The 25,035-nt window shown below is 45.7% G+C and overlaps 2 protein-coding genes across 6 annotated transcripts; one reads left to right on the top strand and one right to left on the bottom strand.

Annotated features, from left to right (window-relative positions):
* Positions 1–225: 225 nt before the first annotated feature.
* Positions 226–5,346, bottom strand: TUBG1 (tubulin gamma 1). Its single transcript, XM_057717187.1, has 11 exons — positions 5,228–5,346; positions 4,795–4,907; positions 4,430–4,597; positions 3,484–3,552; positions 3,066–3,145; positions 2,497–2,623; positions 1,880–1,966; positions 1,617–1,766; positions 1,050–1,202; positions 806–967; positions 226–617 (listed from the first exon to the last, which is right to left on the bottom strand). Exons 1-11 carry the CDS (start codon positions 5,274–5,276, stop codon positions 420–422), a joined length of 1,356 nt encoding a protein of 451 aa, XP_057573170.1. The 5' UTR covers positions 5,277–5,346; the 3' UTR covers positions 226–419.
* Positions 5,347–5,569: 223 nt separating this feature from the next.
* On the top strand, positions 5,570–24,710 carry RETREG3 (reticulophagy regulator family member 3). Of its 5 annotated transcripts, XM_057716203.1 has the most exons (12): positions 5,769–5,895; positions 6,252–7,937; positions 8,237–8,282; positions 15,707–15,813; positions 17,508–17,538; positions 18,456–18,582; positions 19,237–19,321; positions 20,122–20,259; positions 20,618–20,674; positions 21,284–21,366; positions 22,013–22,145; positions 22,528–24,710. In XM_057716203.1, exons 4-12 carry the CDS (start codon positions 15,759–15,761, stop codon positions 22,983–22,985), a joined length of 1,167 nt encoding a protein of 388 aa, XP_057572186.1. In that variant the 5' UTR covers positions 5,769–5,895; positions 6,252–7,937; positions 8,237–8,282; positions 15,707–15,758; the 3' UTR covers positions 22,986–24,710. The 5 variants fall into 5 exon arrangements, with proteins under 5 accessions (XP_057572183.1, XP_057572184.1, XP_057572185.1 ...); XM_057716202.1 differs by lacking the exon at positions 6,252–7,937 and having other exon boundaries at positions 5,759–5,895; XM_057716204.1 differs by lacking the exon at positions 8,237–8,282.
* The last annotated feature ends 325 nt before the right edge of the window (positions 24,711–25,035 follow it).

Raw genomic sequence — 25,035 nt, 5'->3', positions numbered from 1 at the left:
GTTTGTGGGCCTTTTTGCCCTGGAAAGGAACGTCTCAGGTGTGTCAGCCTCACCCATGTTCTCCAATGCTGGGCAGGAGAAGGAGAAGCTAGGGGAGGCCGTTTTCTTAGAGCTGAAGGTGTAGGAAGTGTAGGAAGTAGAGGAAGACCCCATCAGAATGATGGAGAAAGAACAGGTATCCCCCTCCCCCAGTTCTCCAAGCCTTCAAAGAGACCACTGACTTGCTTTATATCCAGTGCTTTATTGAACATAAATAGTCTCATGAGATGAGAAGTACAAGTGTCCCCTGGCCAACAGAGAGTACATGTCTGTTTATAAGAAAGAAGTGAGAGGTCCCTGATCTGTGATTTGAGGGGGTGGTCCGTCAGGTGGGGCCTGGGCCAACCAATAAGGCAGATGAGGGTCCCTGTCCTGAGGACTCACTGCTCCTGGGTGCCCCAGGAGATGTAGTCTGGCCGCGTGGCTGCATGGTACTCGTCGATGAGCTGCTGCACAATCTCCCTGGACGTGTCCAGCTCGTCAAAGTTCTCCTTGAAGATGTCCTCCTTGCGGAACTGCTCCAGGAAGGCCTCCCGCTTCCGCAGCTTGTCATACTGGCGGCAGGTCCGCTCGAAGAGCTTGGGGTGTGCAGAAAGCGGGGGGCACAAAGAACTTCAAGGAACAACATGGTCAAGAGAGCCAGGGAACCAAGGCTGGGCTACCTCCACAGTGAGAGAGCCAGAAGTGGGGGCAGCAGGGCTGCAGAGAGGTGAGGCACAAGCAGGACAATGACTAGAGGAAAACGGGTGTCAGCTGTGAGACTCACCGAGGAGATGCTGGTGTGGTTGGCCATCATGAGCCCGCTGACCCTGTGGGCAGAAGGCAGGTAGGGCGACTTCCTGGACAGGGCCACCTGGATGCTGGCTGGGCCCCAGGGGATGAAGTTGGCCAGCTTCCGTTCCCGGATCCTCTGCAGGCTCTTGTGGACCTGGGTGGGCACAGGAGTGGTGGTGGTGGCCTCTCCTCTACCCCTCTGGGCTCCGGGGGTAGGACGAAGGGGCCTCACCTACCTGGGTGGGGTCCACCTCCCCCTGGATGATGTTGAGGATGGCGATGTAGCAGTGGTTGGTCTGACGATCCCGGCCCGTGGACACCATCACGTTCTTGGGCTGCAGCAGCCTCCTCATGACATCCAGGACCGTGGTCTTCCTCACGCTGGCCACCTGAGGGGAGAGTGGCCACAGGGCAGCCCAGCACTCAGGGCACAGCCCAGAGATGCAGGGACAGAGAGCAGCAGGCAACACGCATCCCCATCAGACACGAGGTAGCTTGGTCTCTCTGCGAGTGTCCTTAGACTCAGGTCCACACTGAGCCTCTGCTGTGGGATCAGAGATCTCAGTCCTCCCGAGCTCAGCAAACTCATGCCCTCGTGCAGGAGCATCAGCAGACCCTGTACAGCCTGGGCCCTGCAGGGAGCCACAGGCAGGGGAAGAGGGGAGCACGTCAGCCAGGAAGTCACCCAGCCTGTGCCACTCCCTGAGCGCAGGGCCTCTGGGGGCTGCACGGGGCAGCTCCGGGTGCAGCTGGGAGAAGAGGAAGGCTAGTCAGGGCCTGCTGGGCCCGAGGGCTGCGCTTACCGACTGGTCCGTGGTGAGGGGGGTGTAGCCCGTCATGAGGAAATGGAGCCGTGGTGTGGGGATGAGCGAGGCGATGAGGCCGATGAGGTCGTTGTTCATGTAGCCGGGGTAGCGCAGGGTGGTGGTGCTGGCCGACATGATGGTGGACACCTGGGGACGGGGTGCCGTGTCACGGGCCTTGTCCTGGGGGGCCTCCCTTCCCCAGATGGCGCTCCGGCAAGGCGGGGCTCCAGTCCAAAAGGGTCCAGGAGTGGGGGGCTCACCAGCTGGTTGATCTGGGAGAAGGATGGGTTCTGGATGTGCAGGCGGTCTGTGGCGATCCGGTTCAGGGCTGTGTTGTCCAGCACCACCTGGGGCGACAGAGGAGGGTGACAGATTTATGGGGACAGAAACGACAGGAGCTCTGCCTGAGTCTGAGGTCTGAAACTTTCCTCGGTGCTTCATAGTCAGAAAGACCCATCTAAAAGGGACTTGCACAGAAGGGTTCAAAATGGACTTTTAAAAGTGCATGGAAATGGGGACTTCCCTGGTGGCACAGTGGTTAAGAATCCACCTGCCAATGCAGGGACACAGGTTTGATCCCTGGTCTGGGAAGATCCCACACGCCTCGGAGCAACTAAACCCGTGCGCCACAACTACTGAGCCCGTGTGCTGCAACTACTGAAGCCCACATGCCTAGGACCCATGCTCCACAACAAGAGAAGCCACTGCGCTGAGAAGCCCGTCCACCACAACAAAGAGTAGACCCCCGCTTGCTGTAACTAGAGAAAGCCTACTTGCAGCAATGAAGACCCAACGCAGCCAAAAAAAAAAAAAAGCATGGAAATGATGAAATAGACACGGGAGTTGGGAGTGGAGAAAGGCAGAATCCAGGACTCACCACACAGTCTGCATTCTGGGTCAGCCTCTTGAGTGTGAGCAGTGAGTTGTAGGGCTGGACCACCACATCGCTCATCTCGTCCTGGTTGGGAAACACTGAGTATGTCTGCACCAACTTCTTGGGGTACCTAGTGGAGTTTGAGAGAGGATGCTGAAGGGCAACAGACTGGAGGTTTGGTAAACTTGGGGCTTCCAATGATTGTCAAGAAGCAGCTAAGTCGGGATGTGGAAATTGGGGTGGGGTCACAGGACAGCAGAGAAGGGAGACTTGACTCTTGGAAGTCTGTAACCCAAAAAGGGGGGAAGGGCAGAGAGACATCTTCGGACCTAGGGTTCTAACTCCAAACCAGCCATACTCCTTGAATCTTTATCTAAGGCTGAGATGCTAGACTCCAGTTCTAATCACTGGGAGTGTGATTGGGTCCCTGGTCACTGTACCTTGTCTTTCCTCAATACAAGAGGGAATAGAAGGGCCCTTTCTTGCTCCAGCGAATAGAAAGGTTTATCTGGAGGGCCTCCTAGTCATCTGGGAAACCAAAACCTCCCAAGCCCCTTAAAACACAGACTTACCTGTCGTTGAGCCGTTCTAAGAGGTAGGAGCCCAGGCCAGAGCCTGTTCCCCCAGCGATGGAGTGACACAGCACAAAGCCCTGCATGGGGAAGGGGTCGTCAGTGTCTAGGTATCTAGTGGCAGGATTTCAGACTGGACCCATCTCATAATTTCTTGGACTCCTATCTTCCCAGACCCTTTCCTCCATTCCCCCCGCCTGCCCACCACACACACACAGACACACACACACACACACACACAAACACACGCACACTAACATACAGCTTAGGAGATTCTGCCTTGTTTCCAGGAAGGCCCTGTGGCTTCTGTCCAGTGCAAAGGGTACAGGGGAGGGTCTCGTACCTAACAGGTGACTTCTAAAGGGTGTTGCCAAGGCTTCCCCATGTTTGCTCCAACCAGCATTCCCGAGACACTCACCTCTAGACTGTCACTGCCATCTGCCTCCCGGTCTATGATGTCAAAAATGTCCTCGTGGATCTTCTCTCCCTGTAGAGACATTGGGGGGTGGGGGGTGGGGTTAGAGTGGGACAGGCTAAGGGACAAGGGCTGTGATCTCAGAATAGCCACCCTCTAATCTCCTTATAGCACCTAAAAGTCCTTTTTTGGAGTACAGTGGTCCTGCTTTTTATTTGCACTGAGAGGCAGTACAGCCTAGGGGTTACAAACAGGCCCTCTACATCCAGACTGCCTGGGTTCCTATATTAGCTCTAGTTCTAGTTAGCCGAGTGACTCTGGGCAGGTTATTTCATCTCTCTATACCTCCGTTTCCCCATCTGTATAATGAAGGTACTAATACAGGTCCACAGTCCCTTATCTAAAATTCTTGGGGCCAGTTATGTTCTGGAATTCAACTATCTCATATTCCTGGAAGGCAATATGGTGTGTATAACACATGCGAAGTACAATGCCAGTGCGGGTCTGAGGAGGCGTTAATCAAATACATTGATATTTCTGCAGTGAAAGGTATGAGTAGCGACAGTAAGTTGGAGGGAAACTATAAGCTAGTCTGTGCCCACTGGGATTTTTTGCTGCTAAATGAGTAGTTATAAATCATCTTTTGGTTTAAGAGTTTTTTGGATTCTGGAAACCTACAGAGACTGTGGACCTGTAGGACCTACCTCTAGGGTTGTTGGGAGGTTTGAATAAGTGAATATATATAAAGAACCCAGTATGGTCTGGGACACAGCATCAGCTAGTGCAGTCTCTTAATAATATTACATAGTTGGCTTAGAACTCCCCTCAGCCATTTCTCTCTCTATATATATACTCATACATCCTCCAGCGGGTTCATCTCTCTCTAGGAAGTCATAGGGCCTGTCCCCTCACAGGAATGGAGTTGTTCTGCCAGGGAACGGCAAATGACCTGGGAGAATCCGCTGGCCCAGTTGTTGCCAGCTCCTCCGCCATGCTCTGACAGGTAGATGTTCTCTGGGTTGTAGAGCTTGGCATAGGGGGAGTTGAGGATGGAATGGATCACTCGCGGCTCCAGGTCCAGCAGCACCGCCCTGGGGATGTAGTGCTCATCGTCTGCCTGTCAAGGGGAGTCCAGGAGGGGGCCCAATCAGCTCGGCCCGCCCAGTCCTCCAGTCCTCCCAGCTCTGGCTCCTGCCTGCCCTCCTTCCTCAAGCCAGCTACCCGGCTCCTCTGCGCAGCGGGATTCCCATTACCAAGCCCTTCGTTTCAGGCCCCCTGGGCCATTGCCAACCCTGGCCAAGTCGCTGGGGGCACCTGGTAGAAAAAGACGTCCTTGCGGTCAGTGCCCTCGGTGGCGAACTCCTCCACGATGCCCTCGGGGCTGATACCATGTTCAGCGCACAGTTGTTTCCAGAACTCGAACCCAACTAGGGGGAGGGGCGGGCGAGGGAGAAAGAGGATATCTGGGTCTGGGCAGGTTCCAACTAGGAGCTGGGGGACTGAGAGCCTGAGTCCCGGGATAGGAAGTCAAGCTACGGGAGCTTCCCGTGTCAGAGGAAAGTGCCGTATGTCAGCGACTGGGCAGGGGAGCGCCCCTAGGGGTTGGGCAACTGGACATTGGGTCAAGCATGTCCCGCCCTTCGGAGAACTACGATTCTGGGAAGGGCAGATGGAGTCCAGGATCCCACAGAGAGACCCCATAGAACGTAAGGAACCTGGCTAGTAGAGGGGCCGAAGGTTCGCTCACTCTGATTGCCGCACTGGCCCAACTGTAGGGTGATGATCTCCCTCGGCATCGCTCCTCAGGCACCGGCGTTGCAGCCGCTCCCGCCAGCAAAGACGCCGCTCGCTAGCCCGCTAGCCGGACGACGCAGGCGCCAAACAATTCGCTCCGCCCACGAACCTTCTCTGCTCCAATGAGAACTGAGTTCTGGCCATGGCACTTCCTTATTCATTTGGCTTCAGTCATGCAGACTGCGCGTGCGCAGCTCCTGATTGGGGCGCCGGGGACGCACTTTGACGAAGCGTTCTTCCCTCCGGGTGGACACGAGTTAGAGCCTACGCGCAGGCGCGCTGTGGAGGGAAGCGGCCTCCCTCGCCGAATCGCGCAGCTGCGCAGTTGGTGTTATTGTGACTGTCGGGCCGTGGCCCCGGATGTTGTGGCTGCCGGGGGGAGATGGCGGAGGCAGAGGGGGTGGCCGTGGCCCCAGGCCCAGCTTCGGGGCAGACTTTCAGGGGCCGCCGCACTATGTCAGGCTCCTGGGAGCGGGACCAGCAGGTTGAGGCGGCGCAGCGGGCCCTGGTGGAGGTGCTGGGGCCTTACGAGCCTCTGCTGAGCCGGGTGCAGGCAGCCCTGGTGTGGGAGCGGCCAGCCAGGAGCGCCCTGTGGTGCCTGGGGCTGAACGCGGCTTTCTGGTGAGAGAACTGGATGCTCGGAAACCCTCCGAGGCGCGAATTCGTCAGGTTTCTCTAAGCCTCTATCTCTCGCCTCCCCTTTTTTCTTCGCTGCACTGGCGCCTTCCTGTATCTGCCTAATTTTGCATCACCTCCTTCCACTCCTTCCCGCCTGCGGCTTTAGCACCGCAGTTCTCCCCAGGGCCTTCCAGTTGTTTCTCCGGCTTTACCTGCTCCTGCACCCTTGCCCCGCACATCTGGCAGGAGCTTCTAATAACATCTTGAGCCGCTCACAGTGAGCGAGGGTCCCTCATTTTAGCTAGGGGAAGCTGTGTCCCGTCAAGGCCATCACCTCCCTTCTCTTGCCTGTTCAACAGTGGTTTGAAGACTGTCTCCAGAGATTTTAGTAATTATTATTGGGGTAGATGCGTGAGGCGTGCGATCTTGAAAAGGTATACATAGGTGTGATAAGAAAACACGCTTGAATGATCTGAATTAGCATGTTAGACAGACATCCTTTCGCTCACTCAGGAAGTTTGCAAAGTCTGAGCTTCCGTGAGAGCCTCCATAGCTGCAACTTGAAAGAAAACTGTAAGCTTGTAAAGAACAGTTATGAAATAGTGATGGTGAGATTTCCCCCGTTTCAAAGCCACTTATGACTGCAACTCCTCCCTGTTCCAAGGACTTAGAGAGGCATCCTTAGCCGCGGTTTATAGGCAGGGAAATTTAAGGTGTCAAATCGTGTGTGTTTTCCTGAGCTGGAGAAGTGGGGCTATAAACACTGTAAGGATGGGTCTGTCATGCTCTGTGAAGATGGAACTGCTGATTCTCTGAGTTGTCATCGTCAAAAGTGGACTTAGGTCTTCATAAGATCTGCCAAGTAGAGCTTGGATTTATTCATAAGTAGGGAAGTATTATTGATCAGACTCCAAGGGAACTGGTGCGTAGGGGGGCTGAATGACATAAAGCTGTTCTGGATAAGCTTGAAACAGAGCAAAGTGTGTGTTTCCACAACAAAATTGTTTTTGCTAAAAATAGCTTTCTTCTTTAAATTCTTGGTTTTAAAACCAAAACGTTTATTATCCTTTGTCTGAAAGAAGATTTTCAGTGAGCTGGTGCAAAACAAATAATTCCAGGTTCAATGATAGGAAGACACACTGTGGAACTTATTACATCAATTCTCTCACAGTTTGAAGGAGACTTAGGTTAGAGGTGTCACAGCATTTGTATCTTGAGCAAACTTGATGATAAACTTTTCCTGCAGCATTCTTCATTTATTTTTGTTAGTGCTTCTTCAGCTTGATCCCCAGGTACCTACTTCTTTCCTGGGCTCTCTGTCAGAAACCCTTAACTGTAGCATCTCATTCTGGAGCAGTTTCCAAAATGACCTTTTTTTCTTTTCCTCTCGCCTTCCCATCCCAACCTCTAACCTCAGACCATTTAATCAAAACTTTATTTCCTACATTGGGATTGTACTCCTAGGAAAAAAGTTGATTATAAACCACTTTGTGTTAGAGTGTGACTGACTGATATATAAAAACTTTATCAAGATTTAAATGAATCCTGATAAACCAAGGGTTTATTAATCCAAATAGATCTGTAGCATGTATGCTGTTATTTTTGAGGAGAGGGCTTTCCACATGCCCCTTGCCTGAGAGAGATTTTTGAAGTAGAATGTGGGGTTGAGGTCTGCACGTAAGGAGCTGCTCTGAGACACATCATTAAATGTTTTAGGTATCTTTAATTTGCTGACTCCCAATAGTACTTACTTAAGTTTACTAATATTGCTATGTTTAGAATCTCTCTCAGATCCCCTTTTCCTACTGAGTCTTTTAAAGCATTGGTGTGATTGGTCTTTATCTCTGGCATTTCCTGGTGGCTTGCCTGCTGTGTATCCAGAATGCAGTTACTCTTGTTACATTCCCATCAGGCTCTAAGTAGCTGGGGGAGAGATGTAGCAAAATGAGGGTGTGACTCTTGAGAGTGAGGGAGTAATTGGGATGCCATTTATGGAGAGGATTCACACCTGTGAAGGATACAGAATGACTGACCCTGGAGCCCAGGTTAGTTTAGTGTTGGAGTTCACAGGATTGTTTTAGGAAATGAACTTCTTTGGAAGGTAGTTTGAGGTTCAAAGTAAAAGTTCCACTTCACATTCCAGTAGTGTCACATTGAATATGGGTGTTGACATTTTGCTTAGGATTGTGGGAGAGTAACTGCTTAGTTCTCACTTTATTTAAAAAGGAATTTAGGAAACAGGCTCAGGTCAGAGGGAAATCAAATCTGAAACATTTTACTTTTCTTCCATTATTTGTTTTAAATAATGATACATCATTAGCTGAGGTGTTTTATACATTTTTAGGTATTAGAAGACTGAGTAGGAGTACAAACAAAACGTCAGAATTCAGGTAGGTAGCTCTTAACTTTCAGTGTTGTCTTCTCAGATGAGGTTTTTCTGTACCTGTGAATGTGCCCTCTTAAATCTTAATGAAAAACATGAAAGATAGGGATAGATGTAGATGCCTTGCTTCTATAGTATTTCAAGGCTTTCACTCTTATTTTCAGGTTCCAGAAAAATTACAGTGACCATACCAGAGGTCTTCCAGCCTTTATTGCTTCTGGTCACTTATGTGTCATTTTCTCTAGTGCGGTAACAGAAATGTCAGGCTTTCCTTAGCAATAGCCTGTATTTTCATTCGGGTCAGCACCACCTGTAAATGAGTGATTTGGGGGAAGAATATCTGATTCAGCAAGAATCTCTCCTGACAGGATCAGAAAAGAAGAGCTTTGAGTAACTTTTTGGTTTGACTCATACCTAGGAGGTAAGGGGAGGACAAAGGAGCCCTGGCAATGTGTGTGAACTCTAAGCCCCCACAGAGCCTCCTAGAAAGAGCATATGGTTCAAGGAGGGCTGATGACTGCTGAGCTCCTTCTCAAGTTTTTAGCATTCTGTGATTCTAGGTTGTCTTTAAATTAGGAATATTGATTTAGAGCAGTCTGCAAGCAGGCTTTTTGTAAAGATCTCTGTTGGGATCTGCTTTTACAGTCACTAGTCCGAGTTAACCCCCCTGAATCCCCCCAAATTAAAAAAAAAAAAAAAAAAAGACCTGAGATGTGATTAAAGGTACATAGGAATTCTGATTTAAAAGGTTAGAATTTGAGTGAAAAACAATAGTGAGAGATAGGAAATGGAAGGGAGGGCCTATTTAAGTAGAGACATTTGTTTTTTGAAAAAAAATCTACACATCAAATTTCAGATGAAATCTGTTGAGCAAATGTTTCTGATGATAGTCTTTGGAGGGTTCTAGTTGCTTTTGGTAGCAGGGAGGACTCCCAGAGATGCTTGGCTTACTTTTTTTTGCCTCTCTTTTGCTATCAGTTTTTATCTGTTCTGATTATAAGGTTGAACTTTCTGTCCATTAACATGAGGTAGGTCATTTGCAGCTAGCTGGTTGCATTTCTCATTTTGTGCAGGCAGTAACTATCGCTACAGAATATTGGTTGGGTTAATTTTTTTTCATTCTGATTTACCAGTGACTGGCTCATTAACCAGACAGCCACAAGTGCCGTACAATAATGGGCTTTCTGTCCCTATAGGATGGGATGCTTTGTTCTGAAATGCCAGTGAGAGAAGCTTACTTTGTAATAACAAAGGAACCCAGAAATAGTATCTTGTTTGATTGAAAATACACGTGTGATCTTTCTTTTGTTTATGATTATAGCAAACTCTAATTTACGTGTACTAATGATGACCTCAAAAAAATTGTTCATTTTTGGAATTTCTCGTGATTTCTCTGGACGCTAGATTGTTTTTCCAAGAAGTATTTTATTTAGACTGATAATTAATTGGATTTTAGTCCCTAATAAAGGGCATGGATAGTTTATAAAAGGACAAAAAAAACCCAAACAATAATAAATCATTGGATATAAATTCTTACTCGTTAGTAATAAAAAATTCTAATGTAAGTGGCATTGTTGCTAATTTCTGCTTATTAGGTTTTTTAAAATGATAGTATTTAATTATGGGCACAATATGGAAAAACTGGTGTATAGTTGATAGGAACATAAATCTGACAGCCTTTCTGCAAAGTAGTTTGGCCACATGTATTAAGATACTTAAAAAGTTATCACTTTTTTGGGGGCTGGGAGAAATGGGGAGTGATTGCTAATGGGCATGAGTGTCTTTTTGGGGTGATTAAAATGTTCTAAATTAGATAATGTTGATAGTTGCACTACTGTGGATAGACTAAAAAACACTGAATTAGTTTAAAAGGGTATATTTTGTGGTATGCAAACTATCTCAATAATACTGTTACAAAAAAAAGTTAATGCTTTTTGACCTAGTACTTCCATTTAAAGTGCTTAATCATAAGTAAGGTCAAAGGTTTATGCTTAGTGATATGTAGTTCAGCTTTACTTTATTACATCAAAAATTGGAAACATCTCAGTTCAATCAGGGAAAGGTTTAAAAAACTAATTGTATCTGTGTTTGATGTAATCATTTTCAAGTTGTGGATGCTTTTCTGGTGATAAAGGAAAACATATCTATGTATTTTTAAGTGAAGGAGGAGGTTTTTAAACCAGATATTCTGTAAACTTTCATGGAGTTTTTATATGTGAATTTTTTTTAAATGAAGGGAATAACCTCTGTTGACTTTTTGGAGTGTATGCGTGATAAAGGGTTATTTTTTAAACTTTTTACTGTGGAAAATTAAAAACATATATATAAGCAGACAGAATAATATTATGTATCAGCAGGTACCCAGCTTTAAAATTTTTTAATTCATGGCCAATTTTGTATTTTCTATACCCCAGTTCTTTCCCACCTCCTCCTTTCTTGTTTTGAGGCAAATCCTAGAGTCATATCATTCAATCTGTAAGTATTTCAGTATGTGATTCTGAAAAATAAAGATTTTTAAAAAATCACTACCATTATCACATGTAAAAAAAATTAATGATTCCAGTCAGTGTTCAAATTTCCAATTTTCTCATAAATGTCAGTTTGTGTTTTTAAACAGTTCTTTGGGGTTAGGATCCAAATGAAGTCCACATATTGTGACCAGTTGCCCTGTTTTAACATCTCTTTTACTCTGTTTCTGTTCAGTCTTTTTTCCTCTTCGCAGTTTATTTATTGAAGATACCAGTTTGTCCTGTAAAGTGTCCTATAGATTGGATTTTGCTGATTGTGTCCTTGTGGCTTAACACGTTCCCCTGTGCTCCTCTGTGTATTTCCTGTAGACTGGTGGCTGAATCTAGAAGTGTGATCAGATTTAGTTTCCAAAAAAAAAATTTTTTTTTTTTTTTGGCAAGATTGTTTCATACTGGTGATAGTGTACTAATTTTATTTTTATTTTCTTCCTTAATTATTATATTTTCTAGAATTTTTCCTGTAAACATGTTTGTCTTTAGAAATAAGAAAAAAATAAATATCGTTAAGGAACAATCTACTGTGAACCTGCAGTGGGTAGAAGGAGTAATGGGCTATGGGCAAAACCCAAATTAAATAATTGACATGTGACTATCCAGAGTTGACTGCATTTGTAGTTGTCTTTGCTAAAGTTCTCATGCTGATTATAGTTGCTGACAAATGTTTTACATGTTGTCTTATCAAACTTGTACACTGTTGTATCTACATGTGAATTTTTTGGCCTGCATGAATAGACATTGCAGGACTGAACTAATCCAGGGGAATCCTCCCTTATTTTTCCTCATTTCTTACCTATACCAGTCTCACAAGTACTTCAGTTTTGTCTTGCCCTTGTACATAGTGGCAGAGGTTTTTTTTACAGGTAGGCTTCCAAGTTACCTCCATAAAATAAAAGTGTAATGTGTCTTCAGCATATCCCAAACAGATCAGTCTGAGACTGATATTTCCTTTTTGTTTAGGAATGTAATATTGTATTGAGGGCTGAAGGAAAGGAGCACACACTTATTCATATTCTTTTATACTTGATAGACCCCTAAGGGAATTAATAATATTTGATATTAATTGTCTTGTTAACCTTGGAGAGGTCGGTCAACTCTAGTGGTTTGAGATGATCTTTCCAGTAATAAAGATTTTATCTATATGGAAGAAGCTGTTTTTCCAAGAATTGTTATTTTACACCACACAGAAAAATTCTTCTTCCTCTTAAGTATCTCATTGACTTTTTCAAGGAAAGATTATCCTATATCTGGCTCTAAAATTGAATTATGGACTAGGATTAATCTGGTTCAGGAAGATGGTCACAGTTTTAGCCTTCATGATCCAGAAAAGACATCTTTTGTAAACCTCTTTGCTGATTCACCTTTATGTGAAGGATAAAATCCAATACCCTTTGTCATAAAAGGCCCTTCATGATCTGACTTCTGCCTCTCTCCCCATGCTCATCCCCTCCCTCTGTTCTTTATGTTTCAGTTCTATCAAACTACTTGTATTTCCCTAAAAAAGTCATGCCAGCTGGCTCTTCTCCCTATCTGAATGTCCTCTCCTTCCCCGCACCCTTTTGCCCTGTTGTCTTACCATTTATCTTTCAAATCCCAGCTTAGATGTCCTCTTTGTTATCGTTACCTTGTCATGCTGTATTACAAACACGTAGTGACATAAATACACTTGAGAGTAAGGTCCATGTTTTACTCTTTTTTGTAACTGTGACTACTTACCACAAGGCCTTGGCATATAATAGGCAATTACTAAGTGTTTGAATTGAGTTGAAGCATGGGGTGGGGTGGGGGTGGCTATAGCGCTACCAAAATAGTCCAGCTCTTGGAGAAACAGTATTTTTATTGCCATCATCTTTGGAAAACGGACCTTTCTTAGGAGAGCCTAGTATCCTTTCCCTACCCCAGTTTATATTTGTGTCAGTAATCATGATCTGAGAAGTGGAGATTGCAGACAGTCTGGATTGCCTCCCCAGAGAGCCCTTTTATGTACTCCAGAGAAAACAGTCGTGCCACATCCTGCTGCTGGGACAATGGAAGCAGCAGCACTTGGGGAGCAAGATGCTCTCGAGCCCTTATCCTTGGCCTTGTAAAATTTCCTTGTTTGTTGGGATGACAGACTGGCTTTGGAGAGAAGATTAATGGCCTGGGGCAGCTCTAGATGCTTATTTCTGTTAAACTACTTTCATTCTTTAATCTCATATATAATTCTAGTATCCTTAAAGTGATGGGGTGGAAATACTGGAATAGGGTTGTCATTGGTGACTGGATTTCTAAGTTCTCGGTTTCTCGCATCCCTCATTCTTTGTATAGTTTAAAAAATTATATAACATGGATTCATGTTTATTGAAAACAGTGCAAAAACGTCTAGAGATCAAAATTAAAGTTCTTTTGACAGTCCCTGCATTCATATATGTATTCAAAGATACACACAGATAAAGCTTTTTTTTTTTTTTTTTTTTTAGTATAAGGATTATATTCTTAGTATGGTGTTCTGTGAATGTGTCAAGTCATTAGGTCATGTGTGAGTTGAGAAGAGAAGAGGTTTATAACCAGCTCTTGGTCATCCTTACCTTTGATCAGTTGCTGTGATGATAGCTAATAACACTTCTATATTGTAAAACTGAATAGGCTATATATTAGGTGCCTTGTATTTTCTTTTTAGCAAGATCAACTATGATATTTTTATAAGTGATTAAGTATGTTGTTTCCAATACCTGCAAACAATCCAGCATGATTTTTTTTTTTAAAGGTAATTTATTTATTTTTGGCTTCATTGGGTCTTCATTGCTGCATGCAGGCTTTCTCTAGTTGTGGCGAGCGGGGGCTTCTCAGTGTGGTGGCTTCTTTTGTTGCAGAGCAGGGGCTCTAGGCACACGGGCTTCAGTAGTTGCAGCACATGGTCTCAGTAGTTGTGGCTTGCAGGATCTAGAGCACAGGTGCAGGTGCTTGGGCTTAATTGCTCCATGACGTGTGGGATCTTCCCAGACCAGGGCTCGAACCCATGTTGCCTGCATTGGCAGGCAGATTCTTAACCACTGCACCACCAGGGAAGTCCCAATTTGTTATTGTTAACATCACATACAGATGAGGAAACAGGCTTAAAGAGGTTAAGCTAATTTATTCAAGGTCATACAACTAACAGTAGCTGTTCAGAGAAACAGACTCAAGTCAATCTCATTTTAAAAGCCATGCCTCACTGCCCTGCTGAACTTCCTCTGATGATGTGTTTGGCTTCCCTCTGGATATTAGAACAGTGTTTCTCAAACCATCTGCAGTGAAGGACTAGTGTTGTCTTTTTCTGCAGTCTATTTCTGATCAATACTTTTGTAAAATACAATAGAAATGAGTTACTAGATAAATTAAGTTAAATAGGCATACAAAATACAAACCCAAATATAGCCTTAGATTCAAAATTACTTGATCAAATTGCTATAAAAATTTCTAAATTCTTACTTTTAGTTTCTATACTTACTTCCTCACAGTCTGGTAAAATCACTGGACTACAGATACTCTGCAGGGCACTGCCCTAGAGGCTTAAGAGTTGGATAATAGAAAGACTCATAAGAACTACCTTTTTTTGAAAAAAAAAATTTTATTGTGAAAGATTTTAAATATGTAGAGAGGTAGAAAGAATAGCATAAATAAAGAATCTCATGTACTCATCATCCGACTTCAGCAATTATCAACTCCTGGTCAATCTTGTTTCCTCTTCTTTCACACCCTTTCCCTTCTCAAACTGTTGTTTTGACACAAATCCCAGATATCATATCATTTCATTCATAAATAAAATATTTTATTTTAATACGTATCTCTAAAAGATTTTATATGTATCTCTAAAAGATGGGGACTCTTTAAAAACAAAACTTCCGTAACATCAGCATACCCGAAAAGTTAACGTTATTTAATTCCTTAATATCTTCAGATGTACTGTCAGTGTTCAGATTTCCCAGATTTTTTATAAATATCTCTTTATGCTTGATTCCTTCAAATAAGAACTAGCCTTTCTTTCATTCTATTAATGTGATACATTACAGTTTTTATTTTCGTATCTTGAACCACCCTTGCATTCCTGGAATGAATCTCAGGAATTGGTCATGGTGTATGCCCCTGAATTCATTTTGATAATATTTTATTGAGGATTTTTGCATCTGTATTCATAAGGTATATTGGCCTGTAGTTTTCTCGTAGTGTTTTTGTCTGGCTTTGATAGCAGAGTAATTTTGCCCTCATTAAATGAATCAAGAAGTGTTCTCTCTTCTTCAGTTTTTTGGGAAGAGTTTGAGAAGGGTTGGTGTTAATTCTGAAGAACTGGCTTTTAGATATGATTCAGTGCTCACTTTCTGTGACCTCAATCAAGTTGTTTTACTTTTTTAAGCCTTAGTTCCTTCATCTGTGAAAGGATATCTAATTGAATTAGATACTCTTTAATGCACCTCTGTCAGTTTGTTGCCCTGAACAAGGGTCTAATTTGGTAGAAAAATGTTTGCTTTCGTCATAACAACTTTTTCAGTTCGAGAATGAATTTTGGGCATTCCCCGGCAGTTCAGTGGTTAGGACTCCGCACTTTGACTGCTGAGGGCCCAGGTTCAGTCCTTGGTTGGGGAGCTGAGGTCCCACAAGCCATGTGGTGCAGCAAAAAAACAAAACAAACAAACAAAAAATAAAGAATGAATTTCTCCTTGAAATTAATAGAATCACAGGCTTGAAAGTTGAAAGGGGCTTTAAGAGGTTATTTGGTTTAGTCCTCTGCCTTTACAGAAGCAAATTATTATCTTTGCACCATAAAAGGTAAAACAGCTGAAGTCCAGAAAGTTGAAGTGATTTTTCCCAAGGTGTATAGCTAGCACTTAAGTCAGAACCAGTAGTGCACATAATTGGTTAATGATCTTCTGTCTTTCCTTCTCTTTAGGTTCTTTGCCCTGACATCCCTTCGTCTTGTGTTTTTACTTGCATTCAGCTCAATGATCATTGTGTGTATAGATCAATGGAAGAACAAAATCTGGCCTGAAATAAAAGGTGAGTTTGGTAGCATTTAGAACAATCTGAACCGGAAATGGCCTTTCTGTCACTTTTACCTTTAGTTTTAGGGGTTTATGGGGGAGTATGTGGAGCTGGGAATATCTTTTGAAGTGTGAATTATTTACTTTAGGAGACATTTGAATGGCTAGGGCCCCATCTGTAGTTCCTTAGAGCTGAGTTCTGTCCTTTCCATTGTTATTAAGCTCAGGAAACCTATATCCGCCACCTGAGATATTCTTGCCCTCATAATTGGCCTGAGGAATAAATAGTCCTCAAGTTGTTAAAAAATAATTCTTCTCACTGGGTACTACATCATTACCAAGATGGTATCAGTTTGCCTCTCAGAAATTTCTTTTAAATTGTTTATTTGCAAAGCACTAAGTTAGATATTGTGACTTATATAAAGTACTCTAAGATATGGTTCCTTTTATCAAAGATGATACAATGTAAATAAGAAAAGTTATAGAACAGCAGCAGAGATGTCACAGTGCAGTATGTGATCAGTATGTTTGTCATGTATTTTGGCCCTATCTCAAGCCTTGAATGAAACAAAAGATTTGGACAGAGAGAGAGATGTGTGTTTCTAGGAAGGTCAGAGCCTTGATTAGTCTGAGCAACCAGAAGTGGCACAGCATCTCCTGAGGGCAGGGAACTGATCATTTTTACAGGAGTGGAGGGGTTATTGAAGGGAGTGCTAAGAAATAAAACAAGTATGTTGGGATGAGATTTTATAAGGGCCTTTAAGTTAGGCTTAGAAATTTAGACTTTATCCTATAGGTAGCGGGTGGTCGTCGACAATTTTTTTTATTAGAGCTATATGCTGAGATTAAAGATTAATTTGATAGCATTTTATCCGACCACATGAAAAGAGAAGAGGGGGAAGAAGGGAGACTGGCTGTGTCTGTGTGAGAAGCAGTCAGAGAGGTGTCAGTGGAAACAAATGATGGATGGCTTGGAGAGCTGTAGAGAAGGAAGACACATCAAACTGATAAATAGGAGGTTGGGAGAGTAAGGGACAACAGCAGCTTTGGGATTGCAAAGCTGGGAGAGTAGGAGTGGCATAACAGTTAGCATATGTAGGCAGCGTCAGGCTGGGCAGTTAGTTTGGGTGGGGAGTGAGGGTGAGGAAAATTGAGGTGGGTTGGACATGTTAATTTTGAAGTGTTGGCAGAATATTCAGACCAGAGTTTACAGCTTTTAAATACATTCCCATCCTATTTTACAGAGACTTCAAGGAATCATGTATTCACTCACCTGTCTTATGGCTACTGAATGTCAAAAGACTTTACATCATTGATTGCAGTTAATCAGTCTCTTTTTAAAGAGAATAGGCAGATTTCTAAAATTGAAGTAGTCATAACATGCCTTCGTAACCTGGTACACACTGATGTGTACGCACAACCCAGACACAGTTGAGGGGTGGGACGGACCTTTTTTCTCTCAACTGTAGTAATTAGAAGGGGCCCTAATGCTCCATTTGGATTCAGAGAAATGAGCAGGCATCAGCCCTCGTTCCCTCGTCTGCAGCTCCCTAACTCTGGCAGTATAACATGGTGTCTCCTTTTCATTGGCTATTACTGTTTTCCTTTCCCCAAACCTATTAAAACTTGAGCTCTCAGACCAACAGCCTAACATTTTCATGTTTAAGTTTTCCCTACCAACTAATGCTGGTGTTTGTTTTAATGTTGTAGTGCCAAGACCCGACGCATTAGACAATGAGAGGTATGGAACACTAATTCAATCCCTTTTTGTTGCTCTGATTGATTCTCTTGTTGTAATATTCTGGTTATAGGTTAACTTCATGTTCTGGATACAAAGTGTAAGCTGAGAACCTAGTCCGTTGCAAATGATCATTTTTAATAAATCCTAAAGTTGAGGCAGCAATGTGTTGAGATGGCTAGTGTCCTCTGAGATTTACAAGAGATGTTTCTGAAAAGGAAGCTCTACAGTGCCCTGTAATCTGATATACCAAGGAATTAGCTGCATTATGCAGGCCTAGTGTGAAAACTTAGAGGCAGCTTACTTCATTTGTGTCCTGGCTTTTGTACCCAGTCATTTAGTGTTTTCTGTGACCTCTGGCTGTTTAAAGTTCCTGGTCAGAAAACACATTGGTTCCTGGCATCAGCAAGCCAAAGATTCCTCTTGTGGCTTACAGTTCCTGCCTTCATTTCTCAATTCATTCATCTCATGTGATTGATCCAAAGAATTTTCTTTGCTGTGGTTTATTTTGGTTTTGCTTTGTTTTCTCTCTGAGGGGCACATCCACTGCCTCCCCCACTGCAGCAGTGGTATCACTGTGCTGTACTTTTTTCCCTGGATTGCAATCACAGTGAATTGCAATGGTCTGAGCACAGGAAAGATGTTTTTAAGCACAAAGGGCCTTGGAGCTGGTGGCAGGTTTACACACGTGGATTGGGTTGCTTACTCATAGGGTGGAGCTGTCAGAACAAGTTTGCCCTCCTAGTCCTTAAATTCAAGTTTCAACCTGGTGAGACGAGAAGAAAGTCATGCTTCACCTCCAGAGCACCTAGGACTAGCCACTCTCTAGCCCCTATTTAAACCCGGAAGCTGCCTTCACAGCGAGATGGGGGGAACCCTCAACACCCTCCTTTCACAGTTCCCCCTTCTCTCTTCCATAGCTGGGGCTTTGTGCACCCTCGGCTGCTCAGCGTGCCCGAGCTCTGCCACCACGTAGCTGAAGTCTGGGTTAGTGGGACCATTTTCATAAGGAATCTTTTGCTTTTCAAAAAGCAAAACCCAGGCAAGGTAAGACTCTTCCCTTTTTCACTCTCATTTCTGGCTTCTCAGTTCAGTTCATGCTAAACTGAAACAGCCGTTTTACTACCTGCCCTCATTTAAGAAAGAAAAGACCATGGTGTTTGTAGAGACAAAGGGAAGTTGTAGGAAGGGGCTTCTGACCAGCCACTAGGACTAAGGCAAGAGCTTGATGACTCCTTCTTTGGGCGCTTGCCACTTAGATGAGGCCATCTTCCTGCCCCAAGATGGGAAAGAAAGCTTGCTTGTGTGCATTCTGTGTCATATTAAACATGTGGTAGGTGGTTCAGTTTTTTATTATTTTTTTTACTTTGACTTAAAAAGCCCACCACCAACACTTGTTTTCAGAGAGAATTTTTGGCTAAGTCCTATTCAAGCCAATTTCCCAGAATGAAAGGTGCAGCCCTATGGGGTTAGCCACGTGAAAGGAGTTTGAATAGAAGTGGACCTCCTCCCTTTCCTCCCAAACAGAATCACCATTGGATGCAGCAGTGGCTAGGTACATGTTATTCTGACATATCCATGCTTTACTCAGAGGTCATAAAGAATAATTTCAGTCACATCTCCCATCTTACCTGCCCTCCATCCCCACCCCAGTCCCCTGCCATGTAGCAGAAACTTAATACTGTTTCCTGACACCCCCAGTTCTGCTTGCTGAGCTGTGGGATACTGACCTTTTTGGCTGTCTTGGGCCGCTACATCCCTGGGCTCCTGCTCTCCTACTTCATTCGTAAGTATGGTGTACACCTCCCTCACGAGCTTACCCTCCTTATAGCTTTTCCAGCCATAGCTAACTCTGGATCTGGGGAGAGGACTTTTATATATTGGTTCTCCAGGAAATGACCTTTTTATATTTTCATGTCCTGTTTAGTGTCATGAAAATATCTTTCTTTTTACTATATGAGGCTCCCCACATATACAGTCCTCTTCTTACCAAGTCAGCTTTAGAAATTGATGGGGGTCCACTAACATTTAGTGTATTACCAGCTATAAAGGACTGTCTGCCCCTGTTTCAGGAGGGAATTTTTAGAGTCGATGTATTGTGTGACAGTAGAACATAACTGCTAGGGTATCCTCAGCTAGATTCTCTTTATGCTGGAGCACTTTTTTCCCCCTGGAGCACAGTTCTGTAAATTTAGTTACTTCATATTGGCATGAACCCTGTCTGCTTGAGACTGGAAGAACTGAGTAGTGATGGCCCTGGCCATTATATATCAGCAGCTCACATGGTTTGTTGTGTAGCTGCTGAGGCATCATTACCATGTGGCTCAGCGACGCCCATGTGCAGGTGACGGCACTGCCTGCTTCCACCCTCCGTGTGTCAGCAGCGCGCTGCTGTGCACAGCCCTGGAGGTGCCTGCAGCAGTGTTTGCCCTCCAAAACCTGCACACCCGTAAAGACGACCAGCAGAACTGAGCAGTCCTGTTCCACGCGAGCTGTCCAAGCCCTAAGGACACAATAGCAGAGGGATAGTCGGGACGGTCTCCTGCAGATCTTTCTCCATTTTGCCACTCTTCACCCTCCTCTCAGTTGTCACTGTCATGATGTGGCCCCTTGCCGTGTACCACCGACTGTGGGATCGAGTGTATGTACGGCTGAAGCCAGCTCTGCAGCGGCTGGACTTCAGTGTCCGTGGCTACATGATGTCCAAGCAGAGAGAGAGACAATGTAAGTGTCAAGGGGAAGCGTCCTTCCACTCGGGCAGTTTGGGGAGGAGAAGGAGAAGCCCATAGGTCTAACGTGATAGGTCCTTGAACATGGAGAAGTGGGATGTGGTTGGTATGTAGCGGGGTGGGAGGTAAAAGTGATACTCTATTCCAGGGAAATCTATGCAGGCTTACCAGTTTTTCCCATTTGGAATTCTAGATACTCCCATTTTAAACAAATATAAGAAAAGTTCTCCCAAGTCAAATAAAAGACAGACTGAGGATATTCTCAGTGTTAGTTGCTTTCTATGAAGCATGTCCCGTGAGCCTGAGCACTGTGCTGGCTGCTCTGCACACATTGCCTTATGTAACCCTTACAGCAGCCTTGAGAAGAAGGTGGTGTCATCCTTTTCTGGTTGAGGAAACTGAAGCACACGGTTAGTAACTGGCAGAGCAGGTCTTTTAAACTCCTAAGCTTGGCCTCCACTTGCTACTGAAAGCTGCCTTCCAAAAGTGATTTAAAACTGGCTTCAGAAGCCAGAAGTGCACTAGCCCAGGATCCTCCAACACAGGAATGACAGTTGTGCAAACTTTTCCCTCTCTTCTGTGGTGTGGTCAGGTTGGGTTTTCATTAAGCCCTGGCCTTCTCAGAGCCCTGCACATGGGCACCAAGGCCCAGCTTCCCCTGGCACAGCCAGTTGAATCGTACCAGTCCTCAAAACCCTGATTCAACACAGGTGAGGCTTCTCCCTTTGCCCTGTCTAGGATAGTGTCTGCTTTACACACTGACATCTGGTCTGTCCCTGGCTGATCCTGAGAGTTGTTGGCAAGCCTGGTAGTTGATCATCTGACCAGAACAAAATGGGAGGGATGTTGGAAGAGAGACGTTTGGTTCCCGTGTTACCAGCTTACCTTGCCACCTAGGCTCAGCAGGCATTGTTATGTAGGCTTCGGGGGTTCATTCTCTTGTGTTCTGATTTTATGCCTTTGGGGCCGGCGTTTCCCCCCAAAGGCAGGTGTCAAGGCCTTTTGCTCTTCCCACATAGTGCGCCGCAGAGCTCTACACCCAGGACGTGCCGTGGACAACCACAGTGACAGCGAAGAAGAGCTCGCTGCCTTCTGTCCTCAGGTATCTTGGGTGTGGGAGCTGCATCAGTGGCCAGGTTTTTTTAACGCCTTTTTAACCATCTGGCACTTATGTTTAGACAGAAACCAGGTTTTCAAACTCATTGTGGGCTCTCCAAGGACCCGGCTTCTTGCCTTTCTCCAAGGACCTCACTGCATCCAAGACCAGTGAGGAAAGAAGCTAGTGTTATATTGGGACTTTGTATGTAGATCTCAGTTTGAGCCTGGTGATCAGCACACCTCCTTCTTTGTCTCCTTTTAATCCCTGCCATCATGGCAGAACTTCTGCAGCTGGCTCGATCATCTTTTAAACAGCCCAGCTTGCCTTCGGTCAGGCAACATGTGTACCCTCATGGCCACCTGTGGAAAGTATTCTCTGGGTCAGTTATTTGCTTAAGAGTAAGTGGCTGATTGACACCCAAAACTGCTTTCCTTCCTGTGCTCAAGACTGCTGAAGAAGGGTGTTTTCCCTGGGAGAAGCAGCCTAAAAGGGGTCAAGATTTTGACTAATGTCTCCATCCATGCCTGGTTACACTGTTGGCCTTAGGGTAGCCTTTAGGGCCAGCTCCCTGGTAAAGCTGTAACTGGGGAGCTGCACTGTTTCTAATGGCACCATCTCTTCAGGCTTGTTGATCTTTTCTTTCCCTAAGCTGGATGATTCTACTGTTGCCAGGGAATTGGCCATCACGGACTCTGAGCACTCGGATGCTGAGGTCTCCTGTACAGACAATGGCACATTCAATCTTTCGCGGGGCCAGACACCTCTAACAGAAGGCTCTGAAGGTGAGAAGAAGTTTGGATCTGAGTTGATATTGGCTCTGTTGCCTCTCAGCTTCACAGGCAGCGGGGATACTTCCCCCGCCTCTCCTGTTTCCTGAGTCGTGGATCAGGTGGCGGAGCAGCTTTAGGGGTAGGGTTCCAGCCAGGTGGCACTGCTGCTCTCCTAGAAATCCTCAGTCCCTTAGTAGCCTCAGATTCTGGGCTCACGGGGGACATAGCAGAGGAGGAAAGGGGGAGTTCTCCTGCCAGTAGAGGTCAAGTAGAGGGGGAAAGCTGACCAGTGCCAGAAATCCAGGGTGGAAACATCTGGTTACTTGGGGCTGACTTGGTGGGGCTGGGGCACAGGAAGGCCTGGCATGTCTCAGACACTCCTTTATTCTTCCAGACCTAGATGGTCACAGTGATCCAGAGGAATCTTTTGCCAGAGACCTTCCAGACTTTCCTTCCATTAATGTGGATCCTGCTGGCCTGGATGATGAGGACGATACCAGCATCGGGATGCCCAGCTTGATGTACCGTTCCCCACCAGGGGCCGAGGAGCCTCAGGGCCCCCGTGCCAGCCGGGCCGAAGCTGCACTGCCAGAGCTTCTGCTTGGTGCCCTGCCTGCAGGATCCAACCTTACCAGCAACCTTGCTAGCCTGGTCTCCCAGGGAATGATCCAGTTGGCCCTGTCAGGAGCCTCCCAGCCAGGCCCTTCTGGCCTACCTCCCCAGAGAGCCACAAGAGGTGTCCTCCGGGCCCCCAGTTCAGACCTGGACACTGATGCTGAGGGGGATGACTTTGAACTTCTGGACCAGTCGGAGCTGAATCAGCTGGACCCTGCCAGTTCCAGGAGCCACTGAGGCAGAGACTCCCTTTGGGGGTCACTGTGGTTTAGGTTTTTTTTCTCCCCATTCCACTTAAGGTGAAGGGGCAAGGGAAGAACCCAGGTCCCTGAATTATATATGTGTGCTCAGTGGCCTGGCTGATGCTCAGAGGCCTGCTGAGAGAGGATACTCACTTCCCTGCTACCAGCTGGACACTCATTTCTGAGCTCAAGTCACTGAAGTGAGAGTGTGTTTCCCTGAGGGACACTTCTCTCAATCAGGATGGTGGTACTTTTGGGGAACAAAGTAGTCAGGGGTGTTGGTTCCCTTTTGAGGGGATGCTGCTGTGTGCTTCTAGGTATGGGTGCGCAGAGGCCCTCAGTGATAGATCCCTTCCCTTCCTTCCTTCCTCCCTTTATCATCTCCCTAGAGCTCCAGGTCAGGCAGCTGGAAGAGTTATACTGTCATCCTCCTCCTCTTTTGCTAAGCCACGATTTGATTTGCCTTTTTCTAAGCAAGCTTGTCCTTTGGTTCTGCAGAGCAGGCCTACTCCCTCTGCCCCAGCCCACCCTCACTTCTTGAGGCCTAACCCCCAGTGCTCCAACATACTGCTTGTGAAATTTAAGAATGTGAACATGAGGTAGGGGTGGGCCTCTTCTGTATTACTTTGGGCCATGGGGTCAGCTGGCTGGGAGGGTGAGCGCCTCTGTATCTCATGGTCTCACTGAATCTTTTGGAGCTGCCTGGTTGTTTTTGGTGCTGCTAACCCCTGGCTCCATTTGCCCATCAGCCTGAGCAATGAGCAGAGCAATACCATACCATACCCATTTTCATGTTCCTGTTCTTTCCCCTGCTCCTCCTTTGGAGAAGCAATAATCCCACACGGGCGATGTCAGAGTAGCACTTTACAAATGGCTCAGTGGCATTCATCCCAGGAGCCACCAGCTCTTCTTGCACCAGCTATTCTTACTCCCTGTTCAGCTCCTTTAATAATTTTGTTTTTAAATGCTTCCCTGTTTGGCAGGGCCTCTTTTAAGGATAAGCCCAGTTAGCAAGAATGTGTCTGTAATCAGCAGAGACCCCTGTAAGGGGGTTCTGCTAAAATCTGCCCCTATTAAAATCATGTGAGACAAAAACTAAAAATGCTCGTTAGTTCTAAACCTGTGCCTCCCCAATCAGAGCTCAAGCTGAACTCTTCTATGCTCTTTCCCTCTGCATTAACCCTTTGCTGATCCTCAGGGACCACTCCTCCAACACCCCTATACCTGGGTGAGGGATGTTGGACAGAGCCCATTTTCACGTGCTGCAGGTGGGAGTGTGCTAACATGTTTGCTCTTGGTTGATGGACAAGGTAGAGGCCAGAGAGTGAAAACAGTCAACGGTGAGAAGGGAGAAGAGTTAGTTAGGCGTCTGACTCCTAGTCACTTCCCTTCGTGTGAAGGTTAGGGTGATAGCTTCTCCCAACTTTAGGGTTCTCAAACAGACTTTGGACACCTCTCTTCTCAGAGTACAGATGTCTTACAGGTGAGCCCTGATGTAGAAATAAACAGGAGGTATGGGAAAGGAGTGGGATTTTGTGTGTTTGCATGAGTGTGTGTAGCGTCAGGCCTTGGGAGTTGGCGAGAGGGAGGGAGGGAAGGAAGGAAGGAAGGAGAGCAAAATCTTTGGAAGGTGTTTCTTGTAGCTGTGGATCCTGCTCTGAGTCTCCTTAGTCCTCCACTGTGAATTGGGATGGGGATGAGGGTGGGAGGGGTGCTGGGGAATAAATCTTGTATGAGAACGATAAAGACTGATGTTGAATGGTGTTTTATCCTGGATAGTTTTGTTAATCTGAGATGTTATTCATTTGGGGAGGTGACAGCCTCAAAAGAGAAAGCCCATGTGTGAGGGACCCACCTGCCCATCCCCGTTTTTCCTTTGTGAAGGCCAGAACAGTCACCGTGGTGGGAGGCTACATCCCCTCTCCAGGAGAGCTCAGATGTGAGCATAACCGGCACTCTTGGCTGGCATCTAGCCTGCAGTTCCATCATTTCTAAGTCTTAATACTGTCCCCTAAACGTGTGAAGACAAGTACAGGTTTCAAAGG

The sequence above is a fragment of the Hippopotamus amphibius genome, chromosome 17 (genome assembly GCF_030028045.1).
Source record: "Hippopotamus amphibius kiboko isolate mHipAmp2 chromosome 17, mHipAmp2.hap2, whole genome shotgun sequence".
In the NCBI taxonomy this organism is placed as follows: domain Eukaryota; kingdom Metazoa; phylum Chordata; class Mammalia; order Artiodactyla; family Hippopotamidae; genus Hippopotamus; species Hippopotamus amphibius.
The sequence above is the reverse complement of the archived record's forward strand: the minus strand, read 5'-3'. Positions and strand labels throughout refer to the sequence as shown.

Bases quoted from the DNA above. Each gene is read 5' to 3' on its own strand.
- TUBG1 (XM_057717187.1), bottom strand. From the start codon at position 5,276: ATGCCGAGGGAGATCATCACCCTACAGTTGGGCCAGTGCGGCAATCAG. The intron at 4,908-5,227 runs GTGAGCGAACCT...CCCTCCCCCTAG, and splicing joins GGGCCAGTGCGGCAATCAGA to TTGGGTTCGAGTTCTGGAAA. The intron at 618-805 runs GTGAGTCTCACA...GCACACCCCAAG, and splicing joins ACCACACCAGCATCTCCTCG to CTCTTCGAGCGGACCTGCCG.
- RETREG3 (XM_057716200.1), top strand. From the start codon at position 5,657: ATGGCGGAGGCAGAGGGGGTGGCCGTGGCCCCAGGCCCAGCTTCGGGG. The intron at 5,896-15,706 runs GTGAGAGAACTG...CCTTCTCTTTAG, and splicing joins GGGCTGAACGCGGCTTTCTG to GTTCTTTGCCCTGACATCCC. The intron at 22,146-22,527 runs GTGAGAAGAAGT...TTATTCTTCCAG, and splicing joins TCTAACAGAAGGCTCTGAAG to ACCTAGATGGTCACAGTGAT.